We start from the raw sequence: 14,878 nt of genomic DNA on the forward strand, positions 1-14,878 counted from the left end.
AATTTTCTAACTTTGTCCCCCGAACTTTACAAACTATTTCAGTAAGTCATATTTTTTCAAGTCTGTCAATGACTTCAGAAAAAAAACTGATGTGTTGCTCATCCACGTAAGCGACACGTCGAATTTTTTAACGGAGTCATTGACGTAGTTGACGAAATATGAAGTTTGTAAAATTCAAGGGGCAAAAGATTAAAATTTAAAGGGGAAAAGTGAGAATGAAAAATATTTTTAAGGGACATTTGCACGAAATAAGCCTTAATAAAATATTTATTGTATGTTGAGATGTGTTATACTGGATGACGTTGATTGTTGATGAATCATATATGCTTTTAGTTTCTTATTAAAAAGAAAAAATTAAAAACGAAAAGGATATATTAAAATGGCTTATATTAAATTAAATTCTAACTAAACCGAAATTCCACATTGTAAACCATTAAATATGGTCCCCCTAAGAAAAGAAAAAGAAAAAACCCATTAAATATGGTCAATTTTTGTCAATTCCTTTTCTTTGTCTTGTTAAGTTGTTATTAAATCGGATGGCATAAATATTCCAATCTCGCCCCATAAATGCCAGCGCATTTAATAAAGGAAATCCGATTAATTATAATTAACTTATTAACCCATGGATTATTACCTTAATCTCATCATTGAGATTTGACCTAAAAGCCAGCACCCTCCGTAAGCTTCCTTCTAAGCCCAGTGGACATGTGAATCTTCGGCGGCTTCACACACCACTCCCCTCAGATCCCACCACGTGGCAGATCTGGTCCACAAACAAACTCCCATTAATTATTTTCTAATCAATTACGTAATAGTTTTTCCCCCTTTCCCTTTTTTTAATCCCTAATTTATTAATCAAATTTTTTTCCCCTCTATGAAATTTCGGTAACTTACAACCCACTGATGACTCCCTTCTGGTCCTGCAAAAAGTTAAAGTCTGGCGACTGGGACCGGCATTATCGATTCCTATATATTGGCCTCTCTTTCATGCTTTTGCCGCGGTGCCAAAACCCCCAAAACATTCACCCTTTCTTCGTCAACCACCACCTCGCTTCTTCTCTCTCATTCCTCTGCCTCGCTGCACACTTCGCTCTCCGGTCACAGCCCTAATTCCGTTCATGGCCAAGAGCATACTGGTCACCGGCGGAGCCGGTTACATCGGGTCCCACACTGTCTTACAGCTCTTACTCGGCGGCTTCAAGACCACCGTTGTTGATAATCTCGACAACTCCTCCGAACTCGCCATTCAACGTGTCCGAGAACTTGCCTCTGATTTCGGCCAGAACCTCTCCTTTCACAAGGTTTGCATTTTTTTTGTTGGGTTTCAATTTGGTAATTGGTTGATTTTGTGTTTAATTTGCACTTTTTCTTTGGCTTCAATTTTGATTCTATGACAGTCTTTGGTTGTTGTTCAACCTGAATACCTAACTTTCAAAAATTGCTATTTTATTTGGCACAATAATTCATTTATTTATAAAGATAGAATAGTTGGGTTATGTATTATTTTTTTTTGTTTGGGTATATTAAAGAACACTGTATTGTGCTTGCTAGGTTCACTGTTTGAGTGTTTTGGGAACATTATGTAATTCCTTGATGTTTGTGCTTTCTGTTGAACTGTCATTTTATATATATTATATGTAGCCGCTGAGAAATATTAGAGTTTTGAACCTTTTTAGTGACGGCAGAGATGGGTTTTGGGGTTGAGTGTTTCCAGTGTATTACTGTTAATTGGTTAGATTCATGGAGGGACATGATTTCTCATAATTCTATTTCCAACTGCAGCTGGATCTCCGGGACAAACCAGAACTGGATAAACTCTTTTCTTCAACACCGTAAGGATGTTCACCTGAAAACTTAAAACTTATCTTTAATCTGCTATTTAAGCTTTAGGGAATCCCGATGTAAAACTATTTCATTTGCGCGTGTTGCAGATTTGATGCGGTCATACACTTTGCTGGACTGAAAGCAGTTGGTGAAAGTGTGCAGAAACCATTGCTCTACTATGACAACAATCTAATTGGGACAATTACTTTGTTGGAAGTCATGGCTGCCCATGGATGCAAAAAGGTTCTCCCCCCTATGTCAAGCACTTAGTTCCTTCATCTTTGAAAGCATGTTGATGACATACAATCGATTGTTTAATGGGGCTTCTCATATTTGAGCTCCCATGTTTTAAATGATAATACCTCTTTGGTGATGTTTCTAAATGCTGATTTTGATTGTATCTGATCTTTCTTTGACTTGGATTTCACATTCATTTTGAATAATTTCAGCTTGTGTTCTCATCGTCAGCCACTGTTTATGGTTGGCCGAAGGTGGTCCCATGTACAGAAGAGTTCCCTCTTTCTGCAACAAATCCATACGGACGAACTAAGGTATATGCAGTAATAATTAGGCATATCTAAGTTGGCACATCAAATACGTATGGTTAACTGCTCAGTAAGAGTGTCACTTTTGCATCTCCATTTTAATTATCACAGTTTTGATACTATACATATGCAGCTTCTTAATTTATCTGATGCATCTTTTTTATCCATTATAAATGTTGCTGCTCAGGATCTTCTTTCTTGATATCTTCAATGATGCCTAATGAGGTTTATATTTTCAGCTTATCATAGAAGAAATTGCTCGTGATATTTACCACTCAGACTCTGATTGGAAAATCATATTGCTGAGATACTTCAATCCCGTTGGTGCACATCCTAGTGGCTATGTTGGTGAAGATCCCTGCGGAATCCCAAACAATCTCATGCCGTTTGTGCAACAAGTTGCTGTTGGCAGGCGTGAAGCCCTGACTGTGTTTGGAACTGACTATAATACCAAAGATGGTACTGGGGTATGTTCCATGTAGCCTTTTATTTTAAACAAATTCTTTTCATATGTGCATAAGTATGCAACTTGGTTGTGTGTGCAGTATTAGAACTTACATAGATGCTCTGTTTACCTGATTACTTGAGTTTTTCATTACTGGCTTGGTATCTATTTTCAATATTTCAGTGTTCTTCCCCGTTGTCATCCTTGTGTCTCTTAGAAACTTGTGTATGCTTATTAAAAAATTGTTTTGGTGGTTCATTACAGTAAACATAAATGGTTCAGTTGAGGCAGTAGTCCCTGTCAGTGCTTGGTTAATGAATCGGGACCCTGATCCTGATCCTGATTCTTTATGAATATGTGTAGTGTGTAAATTGGGGACCTCATTCTGCAAAGTGATTTCTATAAATCCATTGAATTTTATTTTTTAGGATAGAGGTGGGTCTTACCCACATAGTCAAATTGTACAGAAGTGGAGAGATGATGGGAATGAGATCTTCACTGCTGGCTTGGTGTCTATATCCATTAATATTTCACCTTCTTTAAACGATTCTAAATTGTATTGTATGGATTAATCATGTGTTTCTGCAACTGGAAATTTAGGGGTATTAGGTGTGCATCATTTGTTTTTCCCTTTCAGACTTTAGTCCTATACTTTTGGTGGAAGCTCAATCTTGATGGTGTTCGTCCCATTTCAGGTGCGTGATTATATTCATGTTCTTGATTTAGCAGATGGGCACATAGCTGCATTAAACAAGCTAGAAGAGGCTGATATAGGTATGGGTTCTAAAATTGTCACATTCTTTGTTTCTGATATTGCCCTGTTTCTGTTAGTTTTCCCTTGGGTGTGTTTGATGTCATGCCACACCCTCAAACTGTTTAATGTCTCTTGCCTCAAATGTGATGTTTTGGTGTGTACAGATCACATGTTAATGTGGTTTAGACATGGTTCAATATAGAACTATAGCATTTTACTTTCTCTTTGTTACACGGAGATGTTGTGTTTGTGAACATCATTTGTGTATGTATCCACAGGTTGCGAGGTGTACAATTTAGGTACAGGTAAAGGAACATCAGTCTTAGAGATGGTTGCGGCATTTGAAAAGGCATCTGGAAAGGTCAGTTTTTTCTTTTCATATATTATTTCAGTGTTCCTCCCCCATTTTGATCCCTGTGACTCTTAAAAACTTGTGTGTGCTGCTTCTTGTTAAAAAAGTTTCATTGCACTGGAAATCAATGGTTCAGTTGAGGCAATAGTCCCTGACAGTGATTGGCTATTGCATTGGTTTCTAAGCCCAATTTTTTGCTGTACATGTGTAGTGTATAAAATTGAGGCTCTTTCTCTGTGGAAGTGTTTTTTTTGTATATCTATTGAATTTTTAGGATAGAGGTGGGTATTACTGCCTGGTCATATATTCCATATCAGAAATTGGACAGAAGTGTGGATCATGCTTCAAAGTTTGGACATGATGGAAATGAGATCTTTACTGCCTGTGGTGTTAGCTTGGCCAATCTATGACTAACTAATTGTTTAACCTTTATTTGCAAAACTTGAACCAAAGACCTACCTCGTCCTCACTCAATCCTTTTACCTTCACCCACCGTAAGAATGACTTCTGATTTCTCAAATACTAGAACTTCTAGGTTGGACAATATCTTGTTTAATTCTTTAGAAGGACTCACCATTGGATTAATCTCAGACCTTTTTCTGCAATATTCATCCTGTTCAACATTTCTCAATTTGTCTTTGATCACCTCTCTTTTTGGCTAAGCTTATATGTTTCCTGTTCTACTGTTTCAGAAAATTCCACTTGTCATTGCTGGGCGGAGACCTGGTGATGCTGAAGTTGTGTATGCATCAACAGAAAAGGCAGCAAGGGAACTGAACTGGAAGTAAGTAATAAGTTACGGGCAAATTTTTATGCAGGGTCTACGATTATTATATGAACTAAATGGAATTCTTTTACCATGGTTGACTGAGTGTAAAGCTAAGCCTTTTGTTGTTTCATACTTGGCTCTTTTTGTACAATAGTGGATGTTTCTTGGTACGGTTGCATCAATCCCAATTATTCACCTGTATGTTATAAAAATGAATAATGTAAAGGTGATAAAAATGAATCATGTTTTATATCTTACATGCTTAATCTCCTCTGCAGGGCGAAATATAGCATTGATGACATGTGTCGTGATCAGTGGAACTGGGCTAGCAATAATCCATATGGCTATGCATCTTCGAACAATACCAACTGAAAGCTGATAATAGTTTCATATGCTTAATACAGTGTAGTTTAGTGGTCATCATCAGTGGAACTAGGCTAGCGAAAATCCTAATGGCTACGGATCCCCATACTGTAGTAACTGAAAGCTGATAGTTTCATTTTTTTTTTTTCTTTTTTTGGTCTTAAGCTTATAGTTCCATATGCTTTATAATTTAGTATAGTGGTCATCTCTCACCCTCGATGTAAAGCTTTTATGGCCTTCCAGAGATTAGGTGTTCCTGAACTTTATTGCAGATTTTTGAGCTGATAGTCAGTCATTGTGGTATAATTCTGGATTACTTGGCCAATCAATGTTATGCTATTTTATGTTTTCACCTTTCCTTCATCACAATTTTATCAATACAATATTCTACCCAAATGCTGTTACATATGTGCCATCTGTGGTCCCTGTGGATCTGTTTTGATAAGATCAGGACTCAGGAGACCATATCGCTCCTATTGTTGGTAATACAGGATTTCGGGATACTGTTCACAAGAAACTGTGGTTTGCTCTGTGTTGTGAAATGGGTTCCTTCATATCATTGTTAGGGTAGCCAGGCCCTGTGCAGTTTGCATTAGTCAATTTCTTCTTGGGCCTTGGGCCGCCAGTCCATCAAAAAAGGTGATGGGCTCTTTTATTTTGTAGCCAATGCATGTTGTGAGGGGCCCAAAATGCTTGGTGCCTTGGGTTTAGGTAGGGATGAGGTGGTTTTTTTGACAGAGAAAATGGCCCTGATCAGTTAAAGATTGAAAAATATTATTGACAAAAAAATATTCACATGCAAGTGTTGGAGCCTTTTTATGGGGGACAATATTTGCCTCAGCCCCTGGTCCAACTTTCTCTTACATATGTTCTTTTTGGTTTTTTTTGTTTAATTTATGAATTATATTTTATCTAGTTAGAATGAAAAGATAAAATAAAAAAACATGTTATTATGAGAAAGAGTCGGAGAAACTCCTCCCACTAGGGACTGTGAGACAAGTATTGTTGTTTTATGGGCTCACCTTCATTTTTAAAGCGGACAATACTTGGGTTATCTCACTCCCCAAAAATGCTTGTTTGGCACTGTAGACTTAGGATCGAAACTATTTATTTTTTATATCACTTATTAAAGTTATTTTTATAAAAAATTAATTAAATCGAAAATCATTTGGTTATATAACTGTTATCGAATAAATAAAATAAATGGATGGTTTGGTTAAGAAACTACTTTTTAAATACAAATTGTCTATTTATTCGATAATAATTATATAACTAAACGATTTCCGATTAAGTTGATTTTTTACAGAAATGATCTTTAATAGGTGGTCTAAAAAATGAACGATTTCAATCCCGAACCTGCACTACCGAACAAGCATTTTTTGAGAAATAGGGTGTATATGGAGGGATGACTCAATTATTGTTCTATTAAAACTTGATATTTGGTAAGAGGGTTGCCTCAACCTTTTGCGATCTGACATCACTTTGTGCCGTTGGGCAGGAGTTTGAATATATATGGCAGCACCTCAACTTCAAAAGATGGTGGACCATCCTTATTAAAGCACGAATTCAAATCTGCACAGATGTAGATGTTGTCTAGTAAGTTAAACGGTTAAACCAAACGCTATGCCTAAGAATTGGAGATTTGAAACTTTGGAACCTTCATTATTATAAGACAAAGCAAAATAATTCCAGGTAGAAAAATCATGGTTCCCCAACGGGCCAACAGGCAAACAAACAAACAGCTATGATTCAAACTCCAAAATGGGTTTTGGCGCACTTCATAGGTTATGAAATGAAGTCTTTCTTTCCTTTTGGTGAACTTGGAAAATTATTACTATAAATTTCTTTTTTCAACCTCTAGAAACTTTACATATTACATGTTAAAGTTTAAAAATAAGAGGGCTGCTATTTGCACACCTTTTTTTTTTTTCTTTTTGCACACCCTTTTTCTCTTTTTTTCTCCTACACACCCCACACATTTACCTCAAATTCAAAACCTCTCAACACACACCCAACCCATTACCAAAATACCCTCATTTTATTACACATCCTCCCTTCTTTCCCTCTCTTTTTTCTCTCATTCACACCCCCCTTCCTCTGTTTTTTTTTTCTTCTTCTTCTCCAGCCAGCCCCTCCACCCAACCCACCTAGCCCCTCAACCCCCTCACCCGACCCACCCCTCCCTCCTTCGCCCTCCGGCCTCCCCCCTCTACCCAACCCACCTAGCCCCTGCTCAGCCGCTGCACCAACCCCCCCAGCCCCTGCACCACCAAAACAACCAACCCACTGACCCCCCTCAGCCGTTGCACCGACCCCCCTCAGCCCCTGCACCACCAAAACAGCCACATTCTTCTCTCTCTATCTCTCTCTCTCTCTCTCTCTCTCTCTCTCTCCTCTCGCCCAAGCAAATAGCAAAAAACAAAAAAAAAGGTTGCAGGTGGTTCGGCACTGGTCTGCCAAACCACCTGCAACCTTTTTTTTTTTTTTTGCTATTTTCTTGGGCGAGAGGAGAGAGAGAGAGAGAAGAATGTGGCTGTTTTGGTGGTGCAGGGGCTGAGGGGGGTCGGTGCAGCGGCTGAGGGGGGTCGGTGGGTTGGCTATTTTGGTGGTGCAGGGGCTGAGGGTGTCGGTGCAGGGGCTGAGGGGCTAGGTGGGTTGGGTGGAGGGGGGAGGCCGGAGGGGGAGGGAGGGAGGGGTGGGTCGGGTGAGGGGGTTGAGGGGCTAGGTGGGTTGGGTGGAGGGGCTGGCTGGAGAAGAAGAAGAAAAAAAAAAAACAGGGGAAGGGGGGTGTCAACAAGAGAAAAAATAGAGGGAAAGAAGGGAGGGTGTATTGTCTTTTTTTTTTTTTGGTTTTTTTTTTAATAGGGGTGTGCAAAAAGAAAAAAAAAGGGTGTGCAAACAGTAGCTCTCAAAAATAAGATTGTGAATACCAATAAAAGTAAGATGATAGGGTGGATAATACAAATATGCTTGTATTCGTTCAAGTTAAAAGTTTATTCAAAGAACCAAAAAAACTTGGACTTGTTCAATGAGATATCTCACTCCTGTATTTCAATAGAAGAGAAAAATTTGCATAACATGTATATATATACAGGCTCCTTCTATTGAGATATACCTCAATTTAAATGTAACTTATTTATGTTAAGGTATGATCTTGTTGGGGCCCACATAAGTCGTTTTGTGTCGATTCGAACCGTTCATTTTTTACATCTTCATTGATAGATTATTCTTGCAAAAAATTAGCCAAATCAGAAATCATTTGCCTATCTAACTTTGATAAAACAAATGGACGGTTTCATCGAAAATATTTGGTTCGTCCATTTATTTGATCAAAGTTAGATAGGTAAATGATTTTCGATTTAGCTAATTTTTTGCAATGATGATCTATCAATGGAGATGTAAAAAATGAACGGTTTAGATCAATACAAAACGACTCGTGTGGGCCCTAATAGGGTATACCTCAACTTAAATAAGTTGAGATATACTTCAATAGAAGGAGCCTGAGTAAATATATACCCACACTTTTATAATATTTTTTACATGTTAGTTATATAATCATTTATTGTGAAAGGAAGAATACATACACTCGGTATATATAAATTTTTTTTTTAGTAGAGATCTTCTTCAACAAAAAGAGATTGATTGCATCCATTAATAAATCAAATGTTCTCGTTGGCCATAAGCTATTGAATTTTTTTTGTTATTGAAATTTAACGTATCATTTTCAGCCGGCGGAGTGAAGTTAAATTTTTAATTTTAAAACAATAAAAAAGTTCAAATAAAATTATAAAAGATACCATTTTTGGTCGAAAAATATTGGGCAGCACCGAAAATATTGGAGAACGACCTGACAACGTAGATCTAGCGAGTCGGGCGAATTGAGCTGCAACGCAAGTCGTTTTGTGATACATTAGGACTTTACACACTCGAAGCGGCTCTCACCGTCAAACAAACAACAATTCGAACTTCTTTTCAACACGCTCACGCTTGTATAACATCCACTACCTCCTCCTTTCCTCTCTCTCTCTCTCTCTCTCTCTCTCTCTCTCTCTCTCTGTGGCCGGCCCATCACCGTCATCGTCGTCGCAGATCTCCAAAACGTCAACGTTTTGAAGCTTCGCGTCAGATCCGGGCGACCTGAGTCTGACGCCGTAATCGCCACTTCCAGAAGTAGAGATGGAGAACCTGATCTCCTTGGTGAACAAAATCCAAAGAGCTTGCACAGCTCTTGGTGACCATGGCGAAGCAAGCGCATTACCAACTCTCTGGGACTCCCTCCCCGCCATCGCCGTCGTCGGTGGCCAGGTCAGCTCCCGATCCCTCACCTTCTCCTACCTTACCTCTCTGATTGATGCATGCATCTGTATGAGCTTTGCTTTGTCAATTTTGCTATTGCTCTGTAACTTGATGCTTGATTTTCTATTTGGAAATGTTTGTTTGCTTTGTTTGCTTCAACTTTGTTGCACAAATTGTTACTGGATGAGGTTAGCTATTGTACTTAGTTTGATTATTCACAGATTCGTAATAAGTTGGATGAGTTTAAAATTTGAATTAGTTTTTAATTATGCTGCTTGAAAAGAAAATAAAATTCGGTGAAAAATGCTTGTTAATTTGGAAGGAGCAAAACTGAAATATTAATAGTTATTTGGTGTGATGTTGAATATAATAGAAAATTTGACAATAAAAGTGAAAGGAATGAATTTATTGTGATGTTAACACAATTGTTTACTTATGTTTCTGTTTTGTCATACAGAGTTCAGGGAAGTCTTCTGTCTTGGAGAGCATTGTTGGGAAGGACTTTTTACCTCGTGGATCCGGTAAGATTATTCAAGCCCGAGCAATCTCAGTTATTTGTGGCAGTATGTTTAGTCATTTAGTTAGTGACTGCCGCTTCTTTACCTGTTCTTTACGGCATTAGTTCTTGTTTATAGTGATTTTTCTACTTGGATGTTTGGGAAATGATGCATGGGGAAATAATTGCAGGAATTGTTACTCGGCGTCCACTTGTCTTGCAACTTCATAAGATTGAAGCGGGCAGCAGAGAATATGCAGAGTTTCTCCACCTTCCTAGGAAAAGGTTCACCGATTTTGGTAGGTTTCTTTATCTTCCTTCTGATTTTGCTTGTCAGGATTTTTGTTGTTATGTGACAATGCCATTTAATCTTGGTGGTATCCATATCTGTAGAGTTTCCATAAAGAGTTTGCCTGTTAAATGAACTTCAACACATTAAACTTTGAAAGTAACACAAAAAGAAGAAAAATCAATGGTCAAATATTTCTTATATTTATTACTGTGTAAAGTTACAGAGAGAGATTTATCTGTGTACTTATTTCATTTTACATGATTAACGTGTTACGTTAATCACATTTGTACAGCTGCTGTGAGAAAGGAGATTGCAGACGAGACAGATCGAGAAACTGGCCGCTCAAAACAAATCTCTAGCGTGCCGATTCATCTTAGCATATATTCTCCTAATGGTAAGATAAATTTGATTTGTTTTCTTGTACTTATTTTGCATCTTGCCTTAATTTGGGCACATAGTAATCTAAAACTTGGATCCTTCTAAATTTTGGAATGAGAATGAGGACATGGTATGCCACCTACCTTAGAACATGGAACTATGGTATTTTACTTGGACTTCATGTAAAATTTGAAAGCTATTGGACTTCATGTAAAATTTTCTCGAATCCCTTTGCTTGAAAACATTCGCACATGATGTAGTTTTTTTATATGCATTTACATGTTATCTTTTAGTAATATAAATTTTTTTATATTTTTTTTATTCTTGGCAGTTGTCAACTTGACCCTTATTGATCTTCCTGGGCTTACAAAAGTAGCTGTTGGTAAGTATCACGGGTCTCATTAATTCTTCTTTCCTTTCTACAGTTTTATTTGCAAAAGAAATGAGAGTAAATTATAAATTGTGTATGTAAGATAACACTAACAAAATGGCTTGGGGAATGCAGAGGGTCAGTCCGATAGTATTGTGCAAGACATTGAAAATATGGTTCGCTCTTACATTGAGAAGGTAATATCCATTGGAATTTTGATTTTTATGTTTTTTTTTTCTTTTCTTTTGTTTTAGCGGTGGACCTTTAGTGACTCATCATCTTGAATCATTTTGCAAGGATAAATGTGTTTATTATGGTGAATCATTTTGTCTGTTGAACATTTTATGCAGCCCAACTCTATAATTCTGGCAGTTTCACCTGCCAATCAAGATCTTGCTACATCTGATGCAATTAAGATCTCTCGTGATGTGGATCCAACAGGTGACCCTCACATCCCATATTTCTTATTCTTGTGCTTGGTCATGCTTTCCTATGTTCTTGTGCAAGATAGCAACATCTTGCACAAGCACATAGGAAAATCTAAATGTTTGAGGATTCAATATATTTTTATTTTGTTTTATAGGGGAGAGGACAATTGGAGTCTTGACAAAGATTGATCTTATGGACAAGGGTACTGACGCAGTTGAAGTAAGTTGGCCTAGAATCTTGTTTTAATTGTTCGACACTGGATGTGGCAATCCTCCATTAAGCTAGATAGTCTAAGGAAATAAAGCTTTTCATTTTATTCCCTGAAAGTTTTTTTTTTACTCTCTTATTGTTGAAAAATAGGGGAATAGGGTTTAAACGCCATTCATGTGCGTTGTGTATATCAGATTCTGCAATTATTTATACCTGCATATCTAAAAAATGTTTGGGATATTAAGGCATCCAGGCTGATTCATCTGTATATGCGTTCTTTGAAAGGTGGTACTGCAACCAAGGATGCTTACAGGAGTCTACCAACAATTCATTTGTATATGTACATGAATTCATAGGCAATGATATGTTTGTAATGTTGCACCATAATTTCCTTATCTTTTTGTTTATGAGTATCATAATATACCATAAATCCTTAAGGAGTCTCCACCTGTTCAACCAGTCTCCCTCATTTTTGTTTCCAGATTTTATTTTCTGATAGGGTAGATACTAGAGTTCACTCACTCACTCACTCAGACACACACACACACCCACCCACACCTTTTACAAGTCACTTATTTATCTAGGAGTGTGGCAGTTTATGCATTTTGGATTACCCTTCTTTGATAGATTGAAGCTGCATAACTGTTGCACTATTGCATTCTGAGTTTCTTTTCCTTTTTCGGTTACTTAGATATTGGAAGGTAAGTCATATCGACTAAAGTTTCCTTGGGTTGGGGTCGTGAATCGTTCACAAGCGGATATCAACAAAAATGTTGACATGATTGCTGCTAGGCGTAGAGAACGTGAGTATTTCGCCACTACCCCAGAATACAAGCACCTTGCTCACAGAATGGGTTCTGAGCATCTAGCAAAAATGCTTTCTAAGGTAGGCAACTGGATATCTTTCTTCAATCTGATATTAATATTTTTTTAACAGAAAATCAAGTTGGTAACTCTTTTGATTTAAACTTTTGGGTTAATTTTTCAGCATTTGGAAACTGTAATTAAGTCAAAAATCCCAGGCATCCAGTCCCTTATTAACAAGACCGTTGCTGAACTTGAAGCTGAACTTAGTCGTCTTGGAAAGCCCATTTCTGCTGATGCTGGTGTAAGTTTGCTCGTTTTCTTAGTATCATTTTAAAATATAGAATGCTTTTAAAGTCAAAGTGATCGGTTATAATATTGGTATTGATCAATAATTAATTAATTATTCTATTGCTTGGGGATGGAAGGCAGTGATACTGTGAGTCTTCATATTCACGTTGACCTGAATTTTTAACTTTTACAAGAGTTGCTAGTGATTGATTGCTTTGGACTTGCAGGGAAAGCTGTATACGATCATGGAAATTTGTCGTCTATTTGATGGGACATATAAAGAGCATCTGGATGGAGTGTATGTTTCAAACAATAGTCATCTTGCTCAATTATGGGCAGAGCCTCTGTGCAGCTTGGCTCAATTTTAATTTCCTTTTTTTAACCTGTTAGATAAAATAATTTTAATTTAATGTGTTCTCTGTTGTCCACAGGCGTCCTGGGGGTGACAAGATTTACAATGTTTTTGATAACCAGCTTCCTGCTGCTCTAAAAAGATTGCAATTTGACAAGCAACTTTCAATGGAAAATATAAGGAAGCTCATTACTGAAGCTGATGGATATCAACCTCATCTAATAGCTCCTGAACAAGGATACCGTCGTCTCATTGAGTCCTCTGTAATTACTATAAGAGGCCCAGCCGAGGCAGCTGTTGATGCGGTATGAAAGTAGCTTACTTTTCCTTATGTGCAAATTGTAAGTATTTACTTAATTACACTGCTTCTTCAATGACGAGCTATTTTCAATTTTGTGGTTCCAGGTTCATGCTCTTTTGAAGGATCTGGTTCACAAGGCTGTCAATGAGACTCCAGTATGTTCACAGCCATGTTTAATTTATTTACATTCATTTTTGTTTTTTGTGTTTGTGTTAGTCTTGACTGTTCATGTATGGTGCTCATAATTTTAGAAGCCCTTTGATAAATGTTGCTCTTGGGTTCATACTTTTTCAAGCTGATGGACAAATGTTGCTCTGGTTGACTTACAGGAGCTAAGGCAGTATCCTGGTCTTAGAGTAGAGGTTACAAATGCAGCTTGTGATTCACTTGAGAGAATGAGAGAAGAAAGCAAGAAGGCAACACTAAAGCTAGTTGATATGGAGTGCAGTTACCTGACCGTTGATTTCTTCCGTAAACTTCCTCAAGATGTTGAGAAGGGTGGCAACCCTTCACATTCAATTTTTGATAGATACAATGATTCATATCTCAGGCGAATTGGTGAGTCATAAACTTAAAATTAGCCTTCCATGTAGGTTATTGCAGTTAAACTTTGCTTTATCTGCTATTCTCTTAACTGAAAACAGGGTTCATTGATGATCGTGAAAATACTCATTCTATTACTTTCTTTTTTCCTTTTAAAAACAGGGACAACTGTTCTGGCTTATGTCAATATGGTATGTGCAAGTTTGCGGAACTCCATTCCCAAGTCCGTTGTCTATTGTCAAGTCCGAGAGGCAAAACGAAGCTTACTTGACCATTTCTTCACTGAGTTGGGAAAATTGGAGGTAAGTGCATGTCTTCACCCATCTTCGCAAGTGTGCTTATGATAATGGTTCTCATTGAGATCAAATGTTGACCCTGATTGACTCTAAATTCTTTGAGCAGACAAAGCAGTTGTCGGCATTACTGAATGAGGATCCGGCAGTAATGGAGAGGCGCACTGCCCTCACAAAGAGGCTGGAGTTATACAGAAGTGCTCAAGCAGAAATGGATTCAGTTGCTTGGTCCAAGTAGATGTGCAGCACAGCACAAGCACAAACACGTGCACAATTTCTTTCGATTGTGGATTTTGTCGAGATGGCCACATGATTCATTCATTTAAGATTTAGTTGTAATGGGGGAAAAGGCGGGTGGGAGGCATCTTGGTGTATTTTATGTACTAACAAATTGATGTTGTTATACTTCTTTATTTTAACTGCTACATTTATATAGTATATATGATGTGCGAGACGAATGTGTCATATTTTTCAACTTGTTTTTGCTTGAAGCATGCCTCTGAATGTTTCAAAAAAATTGTTTGGCTAGTAAATCAGTCTGATTATTGTTAATGTACTTTTCGTTTTGCTTGTCAATTATAATGAATCATTTATGTCTATGTGTCATGTGATTTGTTGGGAAGTAGTCTGAGCAATGTTCTCAAGTCAATCCATGCTTGTAGATGTGAAGACAGAATGCATGTATTTTAGACGCAATTTGGAATAGTAGAATACTAGAATATGCAATTTGGAACCATAATTTCTAAGGTGTGGAGCACTTGTAAAGCAATT

At 37.5% G+C, this 14,878-nt stretch overlaps 2 protein-coding genes across 2 annotated transcripts; both read left to right on the forward strand.

Moving 5' to 3' along the window:
• Positions 1-958: 958 nt before the first annotated feature.
• LOC147274269 (UDP-glucose 4-epimerase GEPI48-like) lies at positions 959-5,404 on the forward strand. Its single transcript, XM_086256710.1, has 9 exons — positions 959-1,301; positions 1,783-1,832; positions 1,932-2,067; positions 2,274-2,375; positions 2,609-2,836; positions 3,510-3,588; positions 3,847-3,929; positions 4,613-4,704; positions 4,968-5,404. The coding sequence occupies exons 1-9, from the start codon at positions 1,119-1,121 to the stop codon at positions 5,059-5,061; spliced, it is 1,047 nt and encodes a 348-aa protein (XP_086112836.1). The 5' UTR covers positions 959-1,118; the 3' UTR covers positions 5,062-5,404.
• A 3,650-nt stretch (positions 5,405-9,054) lies between these two features.
• Positions 9,055-14,582, forward strand: LOC147274270 (dynamin-related protein 5A). The gene is made up of 16 exons (XM_086256145.1): positions 9,055-9,357; positions 9,806-9,869; positions 10,036-10,143; positions 10,429-10,530; positions 10,846-10,896; positions 11,020-11,081; positions 11,235-11,325; positions 11,468-11,532; positions 12,215-12,409; positions 12,512-12,631; positions 12,846-12,916; positions 13,050-13,275; positions 13,376-13,426; positions 13,601-13,829; positions 13,977-14,116; positions 14,217-14,582. Exons 1-16 carry the CDS (start codon positions 9,229-9,231, stop codon positions 14,343-14,345), a joined length of 1,833 nt encoding a protein of 610 aa, XP_086112271.1. The 5' UTR covers positions 9,055-9,228; the 3' UTR covers positions 14,346-14,582.
• Positions 14,583-14,878: the final 296 nt, after the last annotated feature.

Source organism: Dryas octopetala, chromosome 9, assembly GCF_963921425.1.
Source record: "Dryas octopetala chromosome 9, drDryOcto1.1, whole genome shotgun sequence".
Classification (NCBI taxonomy): Eukaryota; Viridiplantae; Streptophyta; class Magnoliopsida; order Rosales; family Rosaceae; genus Dryas; species Dryas octopetala.